The sequence below is a fragment of the Urocampus carinirostris genome, chromosome 7 (assembly GCF_059441175.1).
Source record: "Urocampus carinirostris isolate Australia breed hairy pipefish chromosome 7, RoL_Ucar_1.0, whole genome shotgun sequence".
NCBI classification, from domain to species: Eukaryota; Metazoa; Chordata; class Actinopteri; order Syngnathiformes; family Syngnathidae; genus Urocampus; species Urocampus carinirostris.
Genome location: NC_142355.1, coordinates 25,037,697 through 25,059,703, shown reverse-complemented (window position 1 = coordinate 25,059,703; position 22,007 = coordinate 25,037,697). Strand labels below are relative to the sequence as shown.

Genomic DNA, 22,007 nt, shown 5'->3' with positions numbered 1-22,007 from the left:
GAGAGAGTGGCACCTCAAGGCAGTACTTTCCCAAGACACACCACAGGAAGTGGTGCTTCAACAATCCAGACGGTTAAGGGATTTGTGATTATTATGAGTGAACATTGCAACTGTAATGAGGTCAAAAACTAAAGAAAATGAATAGACTTGCTAGAACATATCAATGATCTGAGTTTGGATTGGATGGTTTTACCTCAAAGAGCAGATACTTACTAACATAAAGAGAGATGTACTTCGACTCAATGACCATGAACCTGAAGTTGGCATCGAACAGCTTCCACTAGCAAAATAAACACATGGAGTTTGGTTTGAATGTGGTTACTTACGGTAAATGTGAACGTCGAAAAGTGGATAGAATGTTTTGAGGGGCGTGCTATATAATTTGAGGTACTTACAACAACTTCCACATGGTCAGTGCCCCGGTCATTCTGCTTGTGGATCAGCTCGAAAAAGTACCTTCTATGAGCAGAAAGTCTGCAAAGCAATGTTTGATTTAATCTCAGCAGGACACAAATGTCATTCTTCCAACTATATTTTTATTTCACCCTAAGCGCTTGATCTTCCGTGTATGTAGAGGCAGGGAAACGTATAATCCTCTGGTGAATTTGTATGTGTTCTCAAAGAAAAGAGCAGTGTCGAATTGGCAAAACGGAGTAATAAAATTTTAAGATTTAAAAAAGTACGGCCCACTAACAAAACGTTTTCAGTAATACAATTTGTTTCACTCAAGGCCAATACATCAACCTTCCTTTTAGTCATCATCCTTCCGATCTCTTCTTTCTTCCACTCAGTCGGAAGACAATTATGACGACTACAACCTTACTTCCACATCCTCTCACATTTAGTGACCCTATAACTAGGGTTTGCGAGGCCTTTTTGGTCTCCCGCCCCTCTTTCTGCCTTGTTGTCTCTTAGGTAGAAGAGATGGAGAGGAGAGGATCCCCAGTCCCCTCGCTCCCTCCACTTTAGTCGCCTCTTACGACACGCAGCGGACCACAGTGGGAGAATTCTCACCTCCCAGAGGGAGAGGGCCCCTCACCACAGGACAGCATGACCAACCTGGGTTAGGTTTTTGTGTTTGGGCATTTGGGTTGGCCATGATAAAAAAATGTATGTGTGTTTTTTTTCCCCTTTTTTTATTTGTTTTTGTGTATGTGTGTGTGTGTGTGTGTCTTGCTGTCGGTTACACTTCTCGAGGGATATGACCAGGGTAGATATATAGTTGTTGTTTTTCCAGTACATACTGTCCTAGTAAAGGACCGTCTCCGAAATATTGTGATGAAGTTATTTATTTTCTGTAATGCATTTTTTTAAAATGTCAAACAATATGGTTTCATTCCAAATCAACTGAAATATTGCAAGCATGTTAATATGGTAATATTAATGATTATAGCCCAATATCCTAATAGTATACTTTTTATGATTCTAATATTTTGAAATGGGATATTTGAGTTTTCGCCATCATAAGCAACACAAAAACAGTAAAAGACTTCCATTCGTTTGGATGGTTAGTACTGAAACAAGAATGTATGAAATGTTTATATTTTAATTGCAGAAAATAAAGAACTTTATCACAATATTTTCATTTTCTTATACATGTTTTATTATCGAAATAACAAAAGCAAAATTATTTAATCACTTTGATTTAAATATATTCTTATGACGTTTTTATTATTATTAGATATGGAGCGTGGTTCCCTTTTGCTACTTGGACGCACAAATACATGCATAGATATTTTTATGATAAAAAGATCTGTCGCCCGGGAACCATTTCACAAAAAAAGTTTTTTATTTATTTACTATCAATATTCATAATAAATAAATTTAACAGTGAAATTGAAAATACAAAAATGTACTCACGAGATTGCTTTGGAGATCTGACTGGCATATTTCTCAAACTCGCCTGGGGCCGTCCACTCGGATCCCGTCTACAAAGGCAGGAAATTATAAAAACACAAACGGGCACAAGACCACTCCTCTTTTTTTTCCTGTTCATTGAAGCTCGTGGACGCTCATACCTTTCCAACCCAAGCGAGTAACTGCAAATGGGAGGGTGACTCATCGGCGCTGAGCCAAAATTCCGAGTTATCGTCAGAACTCAGGCCAAACACAAACTTCCCTGAAGATAGCAAGGAAATAAAAGATGCTGTCTGTTCATGACGAGATTAATCTAAGGTATTGTACCGTCAGTGTAAGGATGGAGATAACCGAAGATCCTGAGCCCATAGTTGGTCCACTGCGGAGAGATGGCCAGTTTGCGCACTGTGGTCCTGGACTGAAAGAAAGAGGCAGTAGTGGAAAGCCAGTCAGGATCACAGGTCATGGGAAATGAAGACTTATCAGGCGGATGTGAAATATACTAAGACTGCAAAGAACTGAAAACACATGTTTGTCAAAATTCCCACAATGTCACCAATGAATCGCTTGTGGAGCACGAAGAATAATAAACGTGTACCGTATTTTTTCGCACTATAAAAGGTGCACCAGATTAAAAGGGACACCTATAAGAAATAGACCTTCGTCATATATTTTCAAACATAAGGCGCATGAAATTGAGACTACAGCTCATTATACACTTACGGTATATTTTTATACTAAGATTGATCAGTTAATAGCTGTCGCTGACCAAAATTGCAAAAAATGAAGGCAATGGGAATAGAACCTGATCAGTGGGGGTGTGAGCCACTTTAAGACTAGACCACCTCAGGTACAGATGGCATACTAAAATGCATCCGATTTTGTTTCATTATCACACGATTTTTCCTCACAAAAGCACATACTTAAGGCTTTTGTAGGTATTTATTGAGGGATCCTTGATACAAAACCTAGCTAAAGATATTTGCGTAGGCCTTAAGTACAACTGTGTAAATTTTCACAAAAATCGGTTACGCCATTTCGGAGCTGATGGGTCACATACAAACACACACCCATAAAACCAACCAGGATTTTTAAAGTAGTTTGATTACATTATCACACTATTTTTATTCATGGTGACAAAAACACTGATTTGCATGGTGCATTCTGTTAGGTTAAACAGTCTGTCCACCTCGTCACCTGTGCAACAATAATCTTGCGGTGTAATATGTATATGTGTGTAAAAGATCTTGTATAGTATTTTTTGGGAAGACTTTCTGTTTCTCAATTTTCTACAATTTGTTGGTAAGGAAGTGGAGGGACTGTTTTATCTATCAAAATGCATTATGCAATTAATGTGTTTTTTGCACCTTCAGTATACATAGTGTGTAAATTAGATCTAAACTACGTTATAAATCCCAATTTTTTGTGTTGGTGTGCATGTATAGGATACCAGATCTTATCCACCGTATTCTGCTGCATATGAGTCAGAACCTAGTTATAAGGCCCACTTTCAAATTTCGGGATAGAATGGGGTTTTCGGATGCGATCCATTGTCCAGAAAATACTGTATATCCAATTCAAGAGATGAATTTACATGAAGGCCAACACTCACATGAGGATAGAGCGGGTAGTGCAGATTGCGTCGTAACCCATCAGTAGAGCTGCCGCACCAATCCTCAAACACATGCAAATTGGCCTGGCCTTTATACTGAAAGGCGAGAGAGTGTCAGTTAGTCACCAAGCAAACATCGAACCGACCTCATCAAATGAGAAGCATGCAAGTGCCCAAAGAGGTTTTTTTTTGCAGCATTTGCATCCTGTTTGCACACTCAGTCCTTTTTAGTGTACCCATTTAATGTGGGACACTCTGAAAGATCATTGAAACCTTATCACAGAACTGCAGTTTACTGCTGTATGACTAAATGCAGGGATTCACATATTTGCAAAGACAAACTATAGCCATTATTTCATTATTGAGAATATTGTCACACTCCAAAAGTGGAAGATTGGTCTTATTTGTCATTGATAACGACGTGGCATTCCAGGATAAACACGTAATAAAAGACTAAAAAGAAAAAAAAAAAGAAAAAGTGGCAAAACCCAAGAAAAAAAAGAATGTTAGGATAAATAAGCAAATATTTAGAAGGTAGTACCAGGAGAATGGTCTAAGTTCTAAGTGCGTCATAACAATGGTGCAATGACGCTATAGCGAGAATTCATTTTGTCGCGATAGGATATGATTTAAGAAGAAAAATCCACCTGTTTTATCCTTATCTGGTGATGGCCATTTTGGAAGCTGGGATCAATTCAGCTAATTACCAATCATGGCTCTGCTTCTAGCAACTGTTATTGGTCGTTACACAAAGCCTGCTTTCTGAAGCAGAATCATGATTTGTCATTAGCTAAAGCCTAAGCCACATGGACATCATCATCCCCCAACAACACCAACTTGTAACCTGTTTTTCCAGGTCCCTTCAAACAAGGACTAACAAATTCAACACAACGTTGATTCTCCAGAACCGTTACTGCCATAAACAAACACGCAAGGCTGTGATTTTTTTTTTTACATATGTATAGAACATTGTAAATTCATAGTTTATTTCCATCCATCCATCTGCACTGCTTATCCTCAGTAGGGTTGCGGGGGTGCTGGAGCCCATCCCAGCTACCTCACCGCTACATCTGGCTTTCATTTCTGTTGGTTTCCTGACTGCTTGAGTCAGCAATCGAAAATATAAAAGAATGGCAAAGGTTTTATGACAATTTATACTAAGTAGCACAAACACACACATGGGAAAAAAGGAGGAGCACAAATGCTATATAAATGATCACAGATTAGTTACACTCAGCTCCTAGAAAACAATGCATATTGTTTCTTAACTCATATTCCAAAAACTTAAAAAACCTTGTATTTCTAAGTAAGTAATACAAATTGTAATTACTACTGCCTTGTGCGCCCTAAAAATAAAACTAGATCCAACACACGCCCATTGGGACAGGTGTGCATGAGAGCTCTGTGGCACCTGCTTAAGAGGCCACGATATTTGAGCTACATGTGCATCCGGCATGCATACAAACAAAGTGCTCTGTTCACAATGTGGATACAAGGGCTAAAGAACAAAGCTGTAGAAAGGCACACCTTACTTGTCATGGTTGTTGTGGTTTATCATTAAAGTTACATAAACTGTAGCACAACTGCACCGCAAAGTCTGATGTGCCAAAAGAAGTTGTCCAATTTCATTGACTTGGTGGAAAAGAAAATGGATACTTATCTGCTACTTGGGGGCGGCAGTAGCTCAGGAAGTAGAGCGATCGTTTTAGGATTAAGGGATCCCAGTTCGAATCCCGGCTTGTCCGCGTTACATGTCAAAGTGTCCTTGGGTAAGACATTGAACCCCCAATTACCCCCAATAAGCAGGTTAGCGCCTTACATGGCTGCACAGATCACGGCCGCTATTGGGAAATGTGAAGCACAATGTAAAGCGCTTTGGGAAGTCATTGACTTGAAAAGCGCTATATAAATGCAGATAATTTCATTTCATTTCATTTCATATCTGCATAGCATACCATTGTTGAGTATCCATGCTGTCTCTTAGTTATCAGCAGAGTGCATATCTTGCCGATTGAGCGCAGCTGCGGCGGCTTAAATGGCGCCAACAGCCCGGACAGCTGATTGGTGGACACTCTCTTTTTAAACCCCTAGCTTCCTCTTGAAAGCGGTCAGATCATTCTGTCACAGACCAGAAAATGACACAGGACCCAATAGCGCTCGTTTTTTCAGTTTTTATTCAGTTTTATTGATAAAGAGGGAGAGTAAGGCTTGCTTCCATGATCCGATGGCTGACGGACATAGGGAGCGAGCGGTGCGGAAGTGGCACTTCCGTGTCTGGCGAGGAGAATTGGAGACAGGCGGGAATAGCAAGTCCTTGGCCGGGACTGGTGATGAAAGGCGTGTCAAGTTCGTAAGCAAGGTCGGTAGCAGGAGGCGGGCAGGTAACGGGGCGAAACCGGTCAGGTAACAGGTAGGCAGAACGGGGCGTAGTCAGGTCCGGAAACAGGTTGGCAACAAAGATCAGGCAGAAAAAAACAGGGCAGGAACGGAGTCGGACGAAAAGGCTTACTGAGCTGAAGTCAACAGTTCGCATAACGATCTGACGGCTTCCTCTTGGAAGCTAGGAGTTTAAAAAGAGTGTCCACCAATCAGCTGTCCCGGCTGTTGGTGCCAATTAACCCGCCGCAGCTGCTTCGTAGGAGTTGCTCAATGTGGAGGATGGGAGGGAAGTGAGAGTCGAGGTGATCAATGGTATGGAGAGAATGCCCGTGTTGGGTGATTTAAATGTGAAGCCTGTGGAAACATGGGAGGTGCAAGAGGCAGTGAAAGAACTGAAAGGGGGCAAGGCTTCTGGGTTGGATAGTTGTACTGCTGAATGCTTGAAAAAAGGTGGCACAGCTATCATTGACTGGTTAGTACGCTTGTTGAATGTATGCTTTTTAAGTGGTGTGGTTCCTGTTGGTGTAGTGCATGTGTGGTGCCATTGTATAAGGGTAAAGGTGATAAGTATGAATGTAGCAATTCGAGAGGTATCAGTTTGTTGTCTGTGCCGAGTAAGTTGTATGGAAGAGTCTTGATTAAGAGAGTGAGAGAAAGAACAAATAAGGTGGTGATGAAGGAGCAGAGTGGTTTCAGGAAAGATAGAGGATGTGTGGATCAGGTGTTTGCAGTGTGCGAGAAATATTTTGCAAAAGGGAAAGATGTTTATTTGGCTTTCATGGACTTGGAAAAGGCGTATGACAGAGTTGATAGAGAGGTGTTGTGGCAAGTGATGGTAATGTATGGAGTGGGTGGAAAGTTGTTAGAAGCATTGAAGAGTTTTTATGTGAACAGCAGAGCATGTGTAAGAGTAGGGAGTGAGACAAGTGACTGGTTCCCTGTGTTGACTGGTGTGAGACAGGGGTGTGTGATGTCACCATGGCTGTTTAATGTGTACATGGATGGTGTGGTGAGAGAGGTGAATGCAAAAGTATTTGGCAGAGGAGTAGAGATGATCAATAACAGTGGAACGGTGTGGCAGGTAAGTCAGTTGTTGTTTGTAGATGACACAGCGCTTGTGGTTAATTCTGAGGAAACATTGAGAAGGTTGGTAATGGAGTTTGGAAGAGTGTGTGATAGGCGTAAGTTATGTGTGAATGTTTGGAAGAGTAAGGTGATGAAGTGTTCACGTGGTGGAGTGGGCATGGCGTTAGAAATAAGGTTGCATGGACAGGTGCTGGAAGAAGTTGAAAGCTTTAGGTACTTGGGTTGTAATGTGGCTGCAGTTGGTGGAATGGAGTGCGAGGTATTGCACAGAGTGAATCAAGGAAGCAAGGTTTTGGGTGCTCCGAGGAGAGTGATGAGCAACAAGAGTATGTATGAGTATGGATGTTAAGAGGGGACTGTATGAGAGTGTGATTGTGCCGACTGTGTTGTATGGTGCAGAGACTTGGAGCCTGAATGCAGATTTGAGAAGGAAATTAAATTTTTTAAGATGAAGTGTTTGAGGAGTATGTTCTGAGTGACAAGAATGGATAGATTGTGTAATTAAATTGTGAGAGACAGAACTGGAGTAGTTGTGGAACTGAGCAAGCGTGTGGATAAGAGAGTACTCGGTTGATTTGGACACATGGAGAGGATGGATGAGGAGCGAATGTTGAAGAGGATCTACAGAGCAGAAGTAAATGGAAGGAGACCAAGAGGAAGGCCGAGACTGAAATGTATAGATGGTGTCATGAATGCATTGCAGGAAAGATGTCTAAATCTAGTGGAAGCTCGAGCTATTGTTGGTAATAGGAATGAGTGGAGAGGTGTTGTAAAAGGATAGTGGGATGTTTGGACGCGTTCTAAGGGATGGGCAGGGCACCTGTATGATGCGGCAGGGGTAAACCAGTGAAAGCTGTCGGGCCCTGCTGTGTGTGTCATCCTGACCCGAGTGACATGGCCGCTTTCTTGTGTCCTGTTTCCTCTGGAGGGACGAAAGCATGACCAACTTGGGTGCCGAGGTGCTGAACTTGTTTGAGTGTTTGGGCATTTGGGTTGGCCGTGGTCCAAAAATGTTTGTGTGTGTTTTTGCTATTTTTTTCCCCCCTTTTTTTAAATTTTCTTTGTTATTGTATGTGCTGTCGGTCACCCCTCTTGAGGGATATGACCAAGGTGTATATATATATGTATATATATATATGTATATATATATATATATATATATATATATATATATATATATATATGTGTATATATATATATATATATATATGTGTATATATATATATATATATATATATATATATATATATATATATATATGTGTGTGTATATATATATATATATATATATATGTATATGTGTATATGTACCGTATTTTCCGCACTATAAGGCGCACCGGGTTATAGGGCGCACCCCGAAAAAAATCGTTTTTGGTCCTATTTTTGACATACATAAGACGCACCGGATTATAAGGTGCTACAATTGGAACGTCGACAAAACAGTCAGATAGTTCAGTCAAACTTATAACCCCCTTAACACTCCCAAAGCTTGCAAAGACGCAAATACATGTCGAGAACACGTGCGGATGCGGTGTCTGTACGATGTCACTCAAATGCATCGTTCCATCATTTGGAAGGTTAAAGTTTTGGGATTCAAGAAATGCCACACATTCATTAGTTTCTATTTTCTTTTTCGCTCGCAACTTTACTGTGCATATGACAATAAACACTTGGAATTGAGTTGAATTTAAAAATAGACACTCCATTCCATCCATTATCTGCACCGCTTATCACAGAAACATCAAGTTCAGTCTGAAACAAGATACAGGGACAATATAAAACCCGGAGTAGCTCACTGAAGTCGTTGTGTTCATAATAATGTGCAGCCAATGTCCTCTTATATCCGTGAGTGCAGTAAATCCAGGAGAATAAAATATTTACGAATACAGAATAGAAAAAGATGCTTTCTGTGTGCCGTCAGCCACGTGCTATACGCATTCATCTTTTTCGGCCAATTGCAGGCTTTGTTTTGCCGTTCAAGCCAATGCCAGCCTGTAAATGATAAAAAGGATCCGCCTCTTGACCTCCGAATAACTTTAGCCAACAGTGATCGATTTAACTGATGATTGACACATCTTTTTCGGCCAATTGCAGCCTTTGTTTTGCTGTTTAGGCCAATGCCAGCCTGTAAATGATAAAAAGGATCCGCCCCTTGACCTCCGAATAACTTTAGCCAATAGTGATCGATTCAAATGATGATTGACACATTGGTTAGCCAATGAAACGCCGGTAAATAAATCCCAGCATACACCGTTGTTTTGGCCAATTGCAGGCTTTGTGTTGCCGTTTAAGCCAATGCCAGCCTGTAAATGATAAAAAGGATCCGCCCCTTGACCTCCGAATAACTTTAGCCAATAGTGATCGATTCAAATGATGATTGACACATTGGTTAGCCAATGAAACGCCGGTAAATAAATCCCAGCATACACCGCGTACTACTTGGCGTTCGGGGGACAATCTAGTCGGCGGCTGCAAGTTAGTTGGAAAACTTAATGTTGATCCATAAATAAGGCGCACTGTATTATAAGGCGCATGGTCAGCTTTTGAAAAAAATAAAGGCTTTTAGGTGCGCCTTATAGTGCGGAAAATACAGTATATGTGTATATATATATATATATATATATATATATATATATAGGGGCAGCACGGCGGAGCAGTGGTTAGCGCATGTGCAGCACAGTTCATGTCATGGGAACCTCCTGCGTGGGTTCAAATCCAGCTCCAGACTTCCTGTGCGGAGTTTGTATGTTCTCCCCGTGCTTGCGTGGGTTTCCTCCGGGCACTCCGGTTTCCTCCCACATTCCAAAAACATGCATTTCAGGTGAATTGGCCGGTCCAAATTGTCCCTAGGTGTGAATGAGCGAGTGAGTTGTCTGTCCCTGTGTGCCCTGCGATTGGCTGGCAACCAGTTCAGGGTGTCCCCTGCCCACTGCCCGGAGATGGCTGGGATGGGCTCCAGCCCCCCCGCGACCCTAATGAGGATAAGCGGTACAGCTGATGAGATGAGATATATATATATATATATATATATATGTATATATGTATATATGTATATGTGTATTTATGTCTTTCCATTTTAGCAGGTAGCAGCAGATTGCTAACGGCGATAGACTATAGCGTTATTTAAAAAAGACAATATAGATAAAAATAATTATGTTTTCACTAGCATATACATTTTAAAAAGAGCAAAACTATTATTTTACAGCGTAGGCTCAGTCATTTTCAAGCTAAATGAGTCACCAAAATGATTCACCCGAATTACCTCACTGAGTAAAGGCCGCTATAATTAAACATTATTATTATTATACATCATATAAAACTTATAGCCTGCCAAATCTGAAATGTTGGGAAATATTGCATGAACCATAATCCTATTATGTAGTTTCTTTAATTTATATATAAAAAGGCAAATGAGGGCTGCGTCGCAAAAATTGTGAGCCCGATATTTACAAGCGTCAGTGCTCTTGTCATTGGTGGATACCGGGGCAACGGACTTCTGTCTTTCGGAAAAAAAAGTCTCTCAGAGCCGGCTTTTGAAAGTGAACGAAGGGAGCCAGCTCCCCACCAATCAACAGCTGGTTCCCTCCGAGATGCCTTTTTTGTCTTGTGATTGGTCAATATGCGTTTTGGGGGGGATTCTGGGTTGACTTTAAATTTGTAGGGGGCATAAAAAATTACATTGTTTTGTATTTTATATCTTTTTTTGTAGATTTATAAACATTTTATTTTTATTTCCTGTGTTTTTCAGTGTTAATGTGTTTATATAATAATGTTAAGTTTCTTCTTTTTTCTTCTATTATCTCTCTATTTTCTTTTTGTCAGAACCAGAACAGGAGGAGAACCCAGATGCGTAACGTTTTCACACAAGTCCGGCATGGAAAAACAGGAAGCCAGAGGCTTCAGGATCGATATCAGATAATGGAGACTGGAGTTAGATATCAGACAGGACGAGACAGACGGGATCGATACCGGATACTGGAGGTTGGCGCAGGATATCGGACAGGATGAGACAGGCGGAATCGACAATCGATACCAGTGACTATAGCAAGATATCAGACAGGACGAGACAGACGGGATCGATACCAGGCACTGGAGACTGGAGTCAGATATCAAACAGGACGAGATAGACGGGATCGATACCCGATTACTGGAGACTGGAGTCAGATATCAAACAGGACAAGATCGATACCGGATAGGATTCACAAGCAGGATACAGGACAGAATCAAAACACACGTCTTGCGGGTGCAGAGGTTTGTAAACGGATTGACAAGGGGTGAGTGAGAGCACTGAGCTGAAATAGGAGGGAAGCCAATCAGGCAACAGGCAGCAGCTGGCGCCAAACTGGCGGGGCCAAGTGAGGGCAATGGGCAACTGTGACACTTTTTGTTATTGTAATTTTGTCTTTTGTTTCTTTTTCTTCCTTTTTCATTTAATTCATTAAAGGCACTTAAAATTATTTACTGCAGATTGTTATTTTATTATATCCTTTACTGTTTATATATGTTGCACTTCAAGTGTAGGATAAATCTGTTGCCAGTGAGGTGCAAAAATATTTTAAGGTTCTCTAACACAACTTGTCTGTTCTTCTCTAGAAAACTGATTCAAATTCTGCTCAGAAAATTTCAATTTCTCGAACATACAACTTTTTTTGAAGTAAAGGAAATAGTTACTTTTCCTGGTACATAGTTGCTTTTAAGGTAGAACAATTCAATTACTAACTAAGTTACTTTTTACTTTAACTGAATACTTTTTAAAGTAACATCCCCAACAAAGAAAGGTCCACACAGAAACATAAAACAAATGTGTCATATAAACATGTTGGCACACCTCTGGTTTCCAGGTTTGCTGCATAAATCCAGAATCCCCAAGTGGATGGCCCGCTCCACCCTGGAAAATAATTGTCATTTATGTTGCTGTGCAGCACACATTCCCAAAAGCATACACAATCGCACTCACACCACAAACGTCCCGTTTTCTATGAGCATATTTTTCCCGGGCTTACCCTTTGGTCAAGGGTGGAGCTTCTCCATCCGCTGCCACCATCTGGAATTGAACCTGCAGTAACAAGTGAAAGAAATCCAAGTAGGGTGTCATAATACCATGTCCTTGGGATAAACAGTACTTTTTTCAGCAAAAAAAATGTTTCATGGCTTCTATAGAGCAGGAAATGGATCTTACTTTATTGGCAAAGAATGTTGCTTATTTTGAGTGCCATTTAGCTCATTGTAAGATATTCTAATATTGATATATTTTAATAAGAAACTTGATAGAAAAATGATCAAAATTGATTTTATCTCCCAGATTGTGGATTGTTGTGTTTACTTTAAGGTCTGTTCTGTAATCTCGGTAGAAAATCTTTGTAAATTGAGAAATAGTATGTCCCATTTTCTAGATTTTGTATAATTTTAAGGATGATTAGTCATATTTTTCGAACATCTTAAATAAGAAAAAGTATCTTAAAAATTGGCAAAATGTTCTGCCAATAGGGTAAGAATGTACTGCACACCTCAGACACCTTATATCTTGGGTCACAAACCCTTTTAAAGCTGAGCACTTTTTTTGTGTTACTGATTGACACGAAGGGCTACAAGTTTGTAATTCTAAGATAACAAGCCATCATATTAATCCTTCGCTCATTCACACCTAGACAATTTGGACCGGCCAATTAACCTGACATGCATGGGAGGAAACCGGAGTGCCCGGAGGAAACCCACACAAGCACAGGGGAGAACATGCAAACTCCACACAGGAAGGTTCGATCTCATGACTTCAGAACTGTGCCGCGCACACGCTAACCAGTGCGCCGCCGTGTTGCCCTCTAAAACAAATATCTTCGAAAATCACAATGACCCGTCACTAATAATTGTCCATTTAAGAGTAGAAAAAAAGGTAAGTTATGACATTTCCTCATTGGAGTCTCAGAATGTTGAAATCATATGTGTAATGTGTCAATGATTTTATCTATAGATTGTTGTGCTTAAAAAAATTGCATCCAAATTAAAATTTAAAGATCCCCAACATGTTGAGAAAATGTCAATATTTTCTTCTTATGCTCCTAAGGAACTTGAACAAAAATGACATTCCTATAATCTTTCAAATGCCAAAAGTTTTGGGTGTATTTTTGAAGTTCTGTGCAAGAAATTGTAAGCAACAGACATGCTTCCAGTGTTTGAGTACATAAAGCCTCTCATTATCCCTGGGGCGGGGCGACCAAAACCCACAAGTTTGGAGAAGACAGCGACAGTTTTGGTGACACGCGTTCTAGAGTAAGCTTACGAGTATTTTTATCTTCATCTGGCGTCGTATTCACCCTCACAATGCCTTAGACTTACTTATGACATCAAGCCTCAATCACTAATATGAGAAGTTTACAGTGCAAGACTGTTCTTTTTCTTCTGAAATGTTTGTTAATTTGCTTTCTTTTCCCCAAACTATTTGTCAGTCAGATGAGGAAAAACAAACAGGTAACCTCTTCACAAGAGAGTGTGAGAATAGAGCCGTTTACTCTCATTCGATGAGAAGCAAAGCAATGTTCCTGTCCTGATTTCGGCATGAGGGGATACCACAATGACAAGTGTGTACAGTAAAAATGACATTTAATTAAAAAAAAACTGACCACACAGTATTACCTTACATCGTGGTTGTCAAACTCATTTTAATTATGGGGCCACACGATAGAACAAACATTCTGTCGGGGGCCAGTGAGAAAGAAGTAGATTAAAGAGAAAGAAAAAGATAGATAAAGAAATAAGAGAAAGAGGCAGGGTGGGACAAAGAAAGAAAATTAGAGAGAGGGAGAGAGCGTGAGAAACAAAAGAGATAAAAAGTCATGAGAGAGGGGGAAAGGAAAGGGAGAGGAAGAAAGAAATCCAAAGAGAAATAGAAAGACAGAAGGAGAGAAAAGAGAAAAGAAAGCGCGGAGGGTAGGAAAAGAGAAAGAGAAAAGGAAAAAAGGAAGTTAGAGCAAAAGAAGTTAAAAAGACACAGAGAGAGAAAGACAAAGAGCAACAAAGGAAGAGAAAAAGAGAGACACAGAGTGAAAGAGACAGAGAGTGGGAGAAAAGGGGTGGAAAAGAAAGCGAGAGAGAGAGAGAAATAAATACAAGTACAGTGTCTTTGTTTGAGGCACCTGGCTTTGGCAACATCAATTTGACATATTTCAACCTGCAGCTTGTTTTCCTCTTGCGCTTCTCTGAGTGTCGTCTCGCGGGCCGGATTGTATCCCTTAGTGGGCCTGATCTGGCCCGCGGGCCGCCTGTTTGACACGTGTGCCTTACATGAACCCACTACGTCCACAAGAAGGTAACCGTTGTGCTCTGTATGGAGAACCAACGATGCCAAACTATACAAAATTAAGTAAGGGAATAAGTCAACAAGTAATTAAATGAATAAATAAATTTAAAAAAAACTAATAAATATATGAGTAAATCAAAAAGTAAGTAAATCAACATGTGGGTATATAAATAAATAGGTAGGTAAGTGCTAAATAAGTTAATAAGTAAGTAAATAAATAACTATCAATTGAAAAGTGAAAACATAATATATATATATATATACAGTGAAGAAGATAAGTATTTGAACACCATGCTATTTTGCTATTCCTCCCACTTCATGGAGGGGTGTGAAATTTTCATCGTAGATGCATGTCCACTGTGAGAGAGAGATAAACTAAAAAAAAAATCTGGAAAACAAAATGCATGTTTTTTAACAATTTTTGTGTGATACAGCTGCAAATAAGTATTTGAACACCTGTGTATCATCTATAATTCTGACCCTGAAAAACCTATAAGTCCGCCCGTTAGAAATCCACTTGCACTCGATGTAACATCCTGAATCAGATGCACCTGTTTGGGGTAGTTAGTTGCATGAAGACACCTGTCCACCCCAGACAATTAGTCGGACTTTAACTTGTAACATGGTGAAGACCAAAGAGCTGTCCAAAGACATCAGAGACAAAATTGTACATCTCCACAAGGCTGGAAAGGGCTACGAAGCAATTGTCAAGCAACTTGGTGAAAAAAGGTCCACTGTTGGGGCAATCATTAGAAAATGGAGGAAGCAAAACATGATGGTCAATCTCAATCAGAGTGGAGCCCCATGCAAGATATCAACTTGTGGGGTCTCAATGATTCTAAGAAAGGTGAGGGTTCAGCACAGAACTACACGACAGGAGTTGGTCAATGACCTGAAAAGAGCTGGGATCCAAGGTTACTAAAGGTAATACACTAAGACGTCATGATTTAAAAATAAATGGCATGGAAGGTTCCCCTTCTTGGACCAGTACATGCCAAGGCCCATCTTAAGTTTGCATATGACCATTTGGATGATACAGAGTTGACATGGGAAAAAGTTCTGAGGTCAGATGAGAACTTTTTTGTCATCATTCCACTAATCTTGTTTGGAGGAAGAAAAATTAAGAGTAAAATCCGAAGAACGCCATCCCCACCGTGAAGCGAAGGAGGTGGTAGCATCATGCTTTGGGAGTGTTTTTCTGCACATGGGACAGGACGAGTGCACTGCATTAAAGACAGGATGACTGGGGTCGTGTATGGTGAGATATGCGGGAACAACCTCCTTCCCTCAGTCAGAGCATTGAAGATAGGTCGTTGCTCCGTGAGAAGCATAGCATGGCCCAGCCTGCCTACAGACCTGAACCCAACCCAAAATCTTTGGAGGGATTTCAAACTCCCGTGTTTCTCAATGACAGCCTAGAAACCTGACTGATCGAGAAAAGATCTGTGTGGAGGAGTGGGCCAAGATCCCTCCTGCAGTGTGTACAAACCTGGTGAAAGACTACAGGAAATGTTTGCCCTCTATAATAGCAAGCAAAGGCTACTTTACCAAATACTAATATTCATTTTCTCAGGTGTTCAAATACTTATTTGCAGCTATATCACCCAATCGTTAAAAAATCATGCGTTGTGATTTCTGGATTTTTCTTTTTAGTTTATCTCTCTCACAGTGGACATGCACCTATGATGGAAATTTCAGACCCCTACATGATTTCTTAGTGGGAGAAATGGCAAAATAGCAGGATGTTCAAATACTCATTTTCTACACAGTAAATAAGTAAAATATAAGCATATAGTTTAGAAATACAGATACATTAATACATAGATTTTAATCGAAAATAGAAAAACATTGTTGCTGTCATGTGAAAAAAGTTAAAAAATATATACAGGACTGTCTCAGAAAATTAGAATATTGTGATAAAGTTTTTTTATTTTCTGTAATGCAATTAAAAAAACAAAAATGTCATACATTCTGGATTCATTACACATCAACTGAACTATTTTAAGCCTTTTATTATTTTAATATTGCTGAATTTGGCTTACAGCTTAAGAAAACTCAAAAATCCTATCTCAAAATATTAGAATATCATGAAAAAGTATACAAGTAGGCTATTCAACTAATCACCTGAATCATCTAATTAACTCGAAACACCTTGCGAGGGTTTCCTGAGCCTTAAAAACACTCAGCTTGGTTCAGTAAACTAAATCACAAGTATGGGGAAGACTGCTGATCTGACTGCTGTCCAGAGGACCATCATTGATACCCTCCATCAGGAGGGTAAGACACAAAAAGAAATTTCTCAAAGAGCAGGCTGTTCACAGAGTGCAGTTTCAAAGCATATCCACAAAAAGTCTGTTGGAAGGGAAAAATGTGGCCGGAAACGCTGCACAACCAAGAGAGATGACCGCAGCCTTAACAAAATTGTGAAGAAGAGCTGCTTCCAGAATCTGGGGGAGCTTCAAAGACAGTGGGCTGAAGCTGGAGTCCAGGTATCAAAAGCCACAGTTCACAGACGTGTCTGGGAAATGGGCTACAATAGCCTTATTCCCATGGTCAAGCCACTTCTGAACTCAAGACAACGGAAGAAGCGTCTGACTTGGGCTATGGAGAAGAAGCACTGGACAGTTGCAGAGTGGTCCAAAGTCCTCTTTTCAGACGAAAGCAAGTTTTGCATTTAATTTGGAAGTCAAGGCGCCAGAGTCTGGAGAAAGGCTGGAGAGGAGCAAAATCCAAGTTGCTTGAAATCCAGTGTGAAGTTCCCACAGTCAGCAATGGTTTGGGGAGCCATGTCAGCTGCTGGTGTTGGTCCACTGTGTTTCATCAAGTCCAGAGTAAATGCAACTGTGTACCAAGAGATTTTAGAGCACTACATGCTTCCATCTGCTGAAAAGCTCTATGGAGATGAGGATTTCATTTTCCAGCATGATCTGGCACCTGCCCGCAGTGCCAAAACCACCAGTAACTGGTGCACTGACCATGGCATCACTGTCCTTGATTGGCCTGCTAATTCCCCTGACCTGAACCCCATCGAGAATTTGTGGGGTATAGTTAAGAAGAAGATGAAAGACACTAGACCTACAAATGCAAATGAGCTGAAGGCCGCTATCGAAGCATCCTGGGCATCAATAACACCTCAGCAATGCCACAGGCTGATTGCCTCCATGCCACGCCGGATTGATGCAGTAATCCGTGCAAAAGGATTCCCGACCAAGTACTGAGTGCATCAATGGACATTTTCAAATGTTTGATTTAGTTTTGCTGTTATAAAATTATTTTTTACTTGGTCTGAGGAAGTATTCTAATATTTTGAGATAGGATTTTTGAGTTTTTTTCAGCTGTAAGCCAAAATCAGCAATATTTAAATAATAAAAGGCTTGAAATAGTTCAGTTGATGTGTAATGAATCCAGAATGTATGACATTTTTGTTTTTTTAATTGCATTACAGAAAATAAAGAACTTTATCACAATATTCTAATTTTCTGAGACAGTCCTGTATTTTCCATTTCCAAAATCGTCGCTCAATGGTTTATTCAAAGGTCCACAGTCTTATATGACCAATAGATATTGCTGTACTGTGGATTGCAATTGGTAACACAAGGAAGAATACAAACGACAGACATTCAAAGTGATTAAACTGCACCATTTATTTTAATGTTTTGCAAGGTTTTTGGGTACCCGTGAAAACATTTCTTAACCTACAAGTATTTTTCAAAATGCACATTTATGTGATAATTCAGGTATTTTTTTCTAGGTTTTCAAATCCAAAATGTTTTTTTTTTAATTTATGAAACAATTTAATCACTAAGAGGAACTATATAATAGACAATGTCCATTTAAAGATTAATGATTTTCTACATCAAATCTTCCTGTGTGGAGTTTGCATGTTCTCCTCGTGCATGCGTGGGTTTCCTCCGGGCACTCCGGTTTCCTCCCACATTCCAATAACATGCATGTCAGGTTAATTGGCTGATCCAAATTGTCCCTAGGTGTAAATGAGCGAGTGAATTGTCTGTCTCTGGCTGGCAATTAGTTCGAGGTGCCCTCTGCCCACTGCCCGAAGATAGCTGGGAAGTGTTCCAGCACCCCCGCGACCCTACTGAGGATAAGCAGTGGATGGATGGATAATGGATTTTCTACACATGTCATCATGAAAAGTATTGGTGTTTTCATGTAAAAAAAAAGGGCTCCATAATTATTTCTTGCAGAATATTCTTTTTTTATCCTCCTGCAAAAAAATAAATTTTGGAAATTAGTTTTATTTCACATGACAGCGATGATACAGAAAAATAAAATTGAAAACAATAAAAAAAAATAAAAGTCTCCAAATAAAGGGAAATTCAACGAAAATAATACATAAGTATTGAATAAATTTACACTCTTTTAAAAACTCTGCACACATTTAATAAATAAACTTGCCCGAATATAAAAATATATATATATTATTTACCGACCACGCTGACAAAGATTAACAAACTTCCACATGCGAATCAACATCATAATCTTTGATCATTTTGCTTTTCCCACTCCATTTTCCAAATATTTTCGTCATTCTTTCATAAAGCCGAGGAATGAATGGTGAGACGACCCCTGCCTCACATTACAGCTCCTAGCATGTGTTTACATGTCAGGCTTCCTTCAAACGGAGCAAGCGGTCCAGCGAATGAGTCATGCATTGTCGTTTCCACTCTGTTCTCATTTGCATCCCCAACATACTGCTGTTAAACACCAAGCGGTGCAAATAAAGCCAAATGAGACAGCAGGAAGTGTGGTTAACCAGTGCGAGACGACGCTTCACTCTGAGGTGATGAGTAAAACTGTGACATGAACTCCTGACCTGCCCCAACCCCCGCAATGGACCCTCACACAACTACGCTCTCACGATCCGTGCTTCTACTTTCGAAAGAACCTGTGCTCTTGTTTCACCTTACTTTACACATTTGGACAATTTTGTTTCGAAAAAAAAAACTGAATAAAAGGCTAAAAGGGATTGCCTGTCATGGTTCACAAGTCAGTTACATTTTAAACACATTTCTTGAAATTATTATACACAAGACTGAGACAGTTATGCTAGACCTAAGTTCAGACTGGAGAGCTCATTATTGTTATGGATATTGGCCAATACAGTACTCCCTTGCTGTATCACGCTTTACAAATTCAGGGATTTACATTATGCGTCGAATTCAGCATTCTGATTAGCTAAACAGTCACCCCGCCCCTTTTCTGCCTGTGTCTGCCTGTGTGTCAATGACATTGCAGTGTGAGTTGTACACAAACAGCTTGACAAACCTAAGTAAGCGCAAATCTGTCACGGCCAGAACGGAATCAGGACCCAATTGCGGAACGTTTACCACAAGTTTTATTGAAAGAAAGAGGAAGGGCTGCTCTCACACTCGGATTGCGATCCGAATACGGAAGTGGATCTTCCTTAGCGAGCGATGGTGGTGTTAGGGACGGAACAACAGGTCGGTAGCCGGGACAGGGAGAGCAAAAACGTGGTCGGGATCAAAACAGGTCTTAGCCGGAGACAAACGGGAGCAAAAACGGGACAGGCGGGAGTCAGGGTAAAAAAAGGCTTGCCTTGTATCAACAGAGGTTTGCACTTCGACTGACAACAGGAGAGTGATAGGACTGGGTTTAAATAGGGACAGGGAGCCAATCAGAGCCTGCAGTGGTTGGAGCCAAATGAGCGCGCACGGTGATTCACATCGGTAATCTTGACAAAATATTTTTTAATTGCAAATTTCTCTCATAGCCTTCATGTCAACAAACGCTCTAGATCTACTGCGGCCAGCGTAGGAAAATGCTTTCCATCTTTAAAAAAGTCGGACTTCTCAGCACAATAAGGTATGCTTTTACTGCTTTTACCATACTTAGTATGGCAAAGCAGTTTTCCATAACGTGATGGCGACAAAATATCGTCTGAAATAAGGCGGATAGTTTTCAAAGGTTCAGAATTAATCTTTAATTAACTAGCAAAAATATAATGATAAGATAACGTCAAACTTATTCCATTATTGAATAATTCACTGTTTGGGGGGCCAATTTGATATTTTTGCCTAAATCGGTCAACCAATCATATTTCATATAACCAATCAATAGTGCAATACAGTAGCAAGATTATTTTAAAGATTATAATTTGACAGTAAAGAAGTTATTCGTAAAAAAAAAAAAAACGTTTATTAAGTACAGTACTTTAATTTGTTGTGTGTTATGTTCTTTTTTGTAGTATTCTTGCAGTATTTCTGCAGTCGTATTACTTTAGTTCTACTTTTGAAGTATTTCTGTAGTCTGACCTTTGAGGCATTACTTTTGTTTTATTTTTGTCTAATTTATGTACAGTAATAGTATTTTTGAAGTGGGATTTTTGTAGTATTCTTGTAATTTGTATGCAGTAGTATTCTTGTAGTATTTCTGTAGTCGTATTTTTGTAGGATTATTAAAGTAATTCTACTGTATTATATCAGTCATAGTTTTTTTTTCTGGTACTATTTCTGTAGTAGGATATTGTAGTATTACTGTAGTATTTCTAAAATAGTAGTTCTTCGTATTCCTGTAGATTTTTCTGCAATATTATTTTTGTCGTATTTGCGTTGTGAAGAACGAAGACGCTGATTTTTTTAATAATGCTGACTTGGTAAATAAACTTGTTTACACAAATGTTTTTTGTTTTTATTGAACATAAATCTGCCTTGTTTCGAGTAAATAAAGTAAGTAAGTGGGTTTTTATTGCTTAATAAGGGGAATTGCAATCATCAATAGGGAGAAAACTGAGGTTAACCGTTATGAAGTGATGACTAACAAAAACAAATGACTAAGTTGTATTTATTTTAAACTTATCAAGCTAGGCAGCATGTTGCTCCCCATATAAAGATTGGTTCTTATAAAGAAATAGATTGTCAATTGGAAAAACACAATTTATGTAGACACGAGTGTCTCAAACTACTCACCGATGCCTCCACTCCAGGTTCTGGCCACAATTGTCTCGTGGTACACGGCCACTGCTGCAACAAGTAGAATGACCCCGATTAAAACGCTTATCCCATTCCGTCGCAATTTCTTCAACGGGAAAAGGATGGTTATCATCTCGCCTCTCCTCTCTATCAGAGTTCGGTCTTAGTCGAACGCTCGCGGGCGACTGCCGGTGTTATGCGCTTGCGCCTTGGTACGGCGGCAATAATATGAGGGAAAAAGTTAGTTACATCAAATGGTTTTAAAGAGATGTTGTTACTCTCGCTCAATTTATAGGAGAGAACATCTCCACAGAACCTCCATCTAATACTAACGATTTCATAGTAGAATTCTCAGTCAGCAAGCAGCCGTCAAAAGCAAAAGGAAGTAATTTTTTTCTTCTTCAAAAAAAAACCCAAGTCATTTACTTTTGAAATTATTCAAAAAGCAAATTTTGCTTTAATTAAACACCAAAATGAAACTATAATAGTGTTTTGGTATCATTCATTGTTGAAACAACCAGTATTTCATCCCTATTTGAGTGGCATTGTAATGCAAAAGTGCATTTATTTTGAAAGAACGTCCTGAGGAAACGTGGTTTTAGGATAGACTCCTTTAACTTGACTAATGACTACAGCACTTACCGGTATATTATTTAGACGTTCTGTGGTAATTCTATTTGGTCACCAAATCTTTTTAAAGAAGTTGTGTCAGGAAAGTTTGCCGAATTACCTGAACCTTTGGAGCTCAATTTTTTTTTTTTGCAAAAGTAACACATTGCACCTGTGAGGAAAAGGTTTGTACTTTTGTCAATAAATAAATGTATAGGCTA

At 39.6% G+C, this 22,007-nt stretch overlaps 1 protein-coding gene across 1 annotated transcript in view; it reads right to left on the bottom strand.

Annotated features, from left to right (window-relative positions):
- b4galnt3b (beta-1,4-N-acetyl-galactosaminyltransferase 3b) overlaps positions 1–21,492 on the bottom strand; it is a 33,167-nt gene extending 11,675 nt beyond the window's left edge. Inside the window, exons 1-9 of the mRNA XM_088340301.1 lie at positions 21,175–21,492; positions 11,937–11,989; positions 11,762–11,821; positions 3,470–3,565; positions 2,185–2,275; positions 2,019–2,119; positions 1,861–1,928; positions 396–474; positions 214–280 (exon numbers count right to left, since the gene is read on the bottom strand). Coding sequence (XP_088196427.1) covers positions 214–280; positions 396–474; positions 1,861–1,928; positions 2,019–2,119; positions 2,185–2,275; positions 3,470–3,565; positions 11,762–11,821; positions 11,937–11,989; positions 21,175–21,310 — 751 coding nt within the window. The 5' untranslated portion in view covers positions 21,311–21,492. The remainder of the gene's footprint in view (positions 1–213; positions 281–395; positions 475–1,860; positions 1,929–2,018; positions 2,120–2,184; positions 2,276–3,469; positions 3,566–11,761; positions 11,822–11,936; positions 11,990–21,174) is intronic.
- Positions 21,493–22,007: the final 515 nt, after the last annotated feature.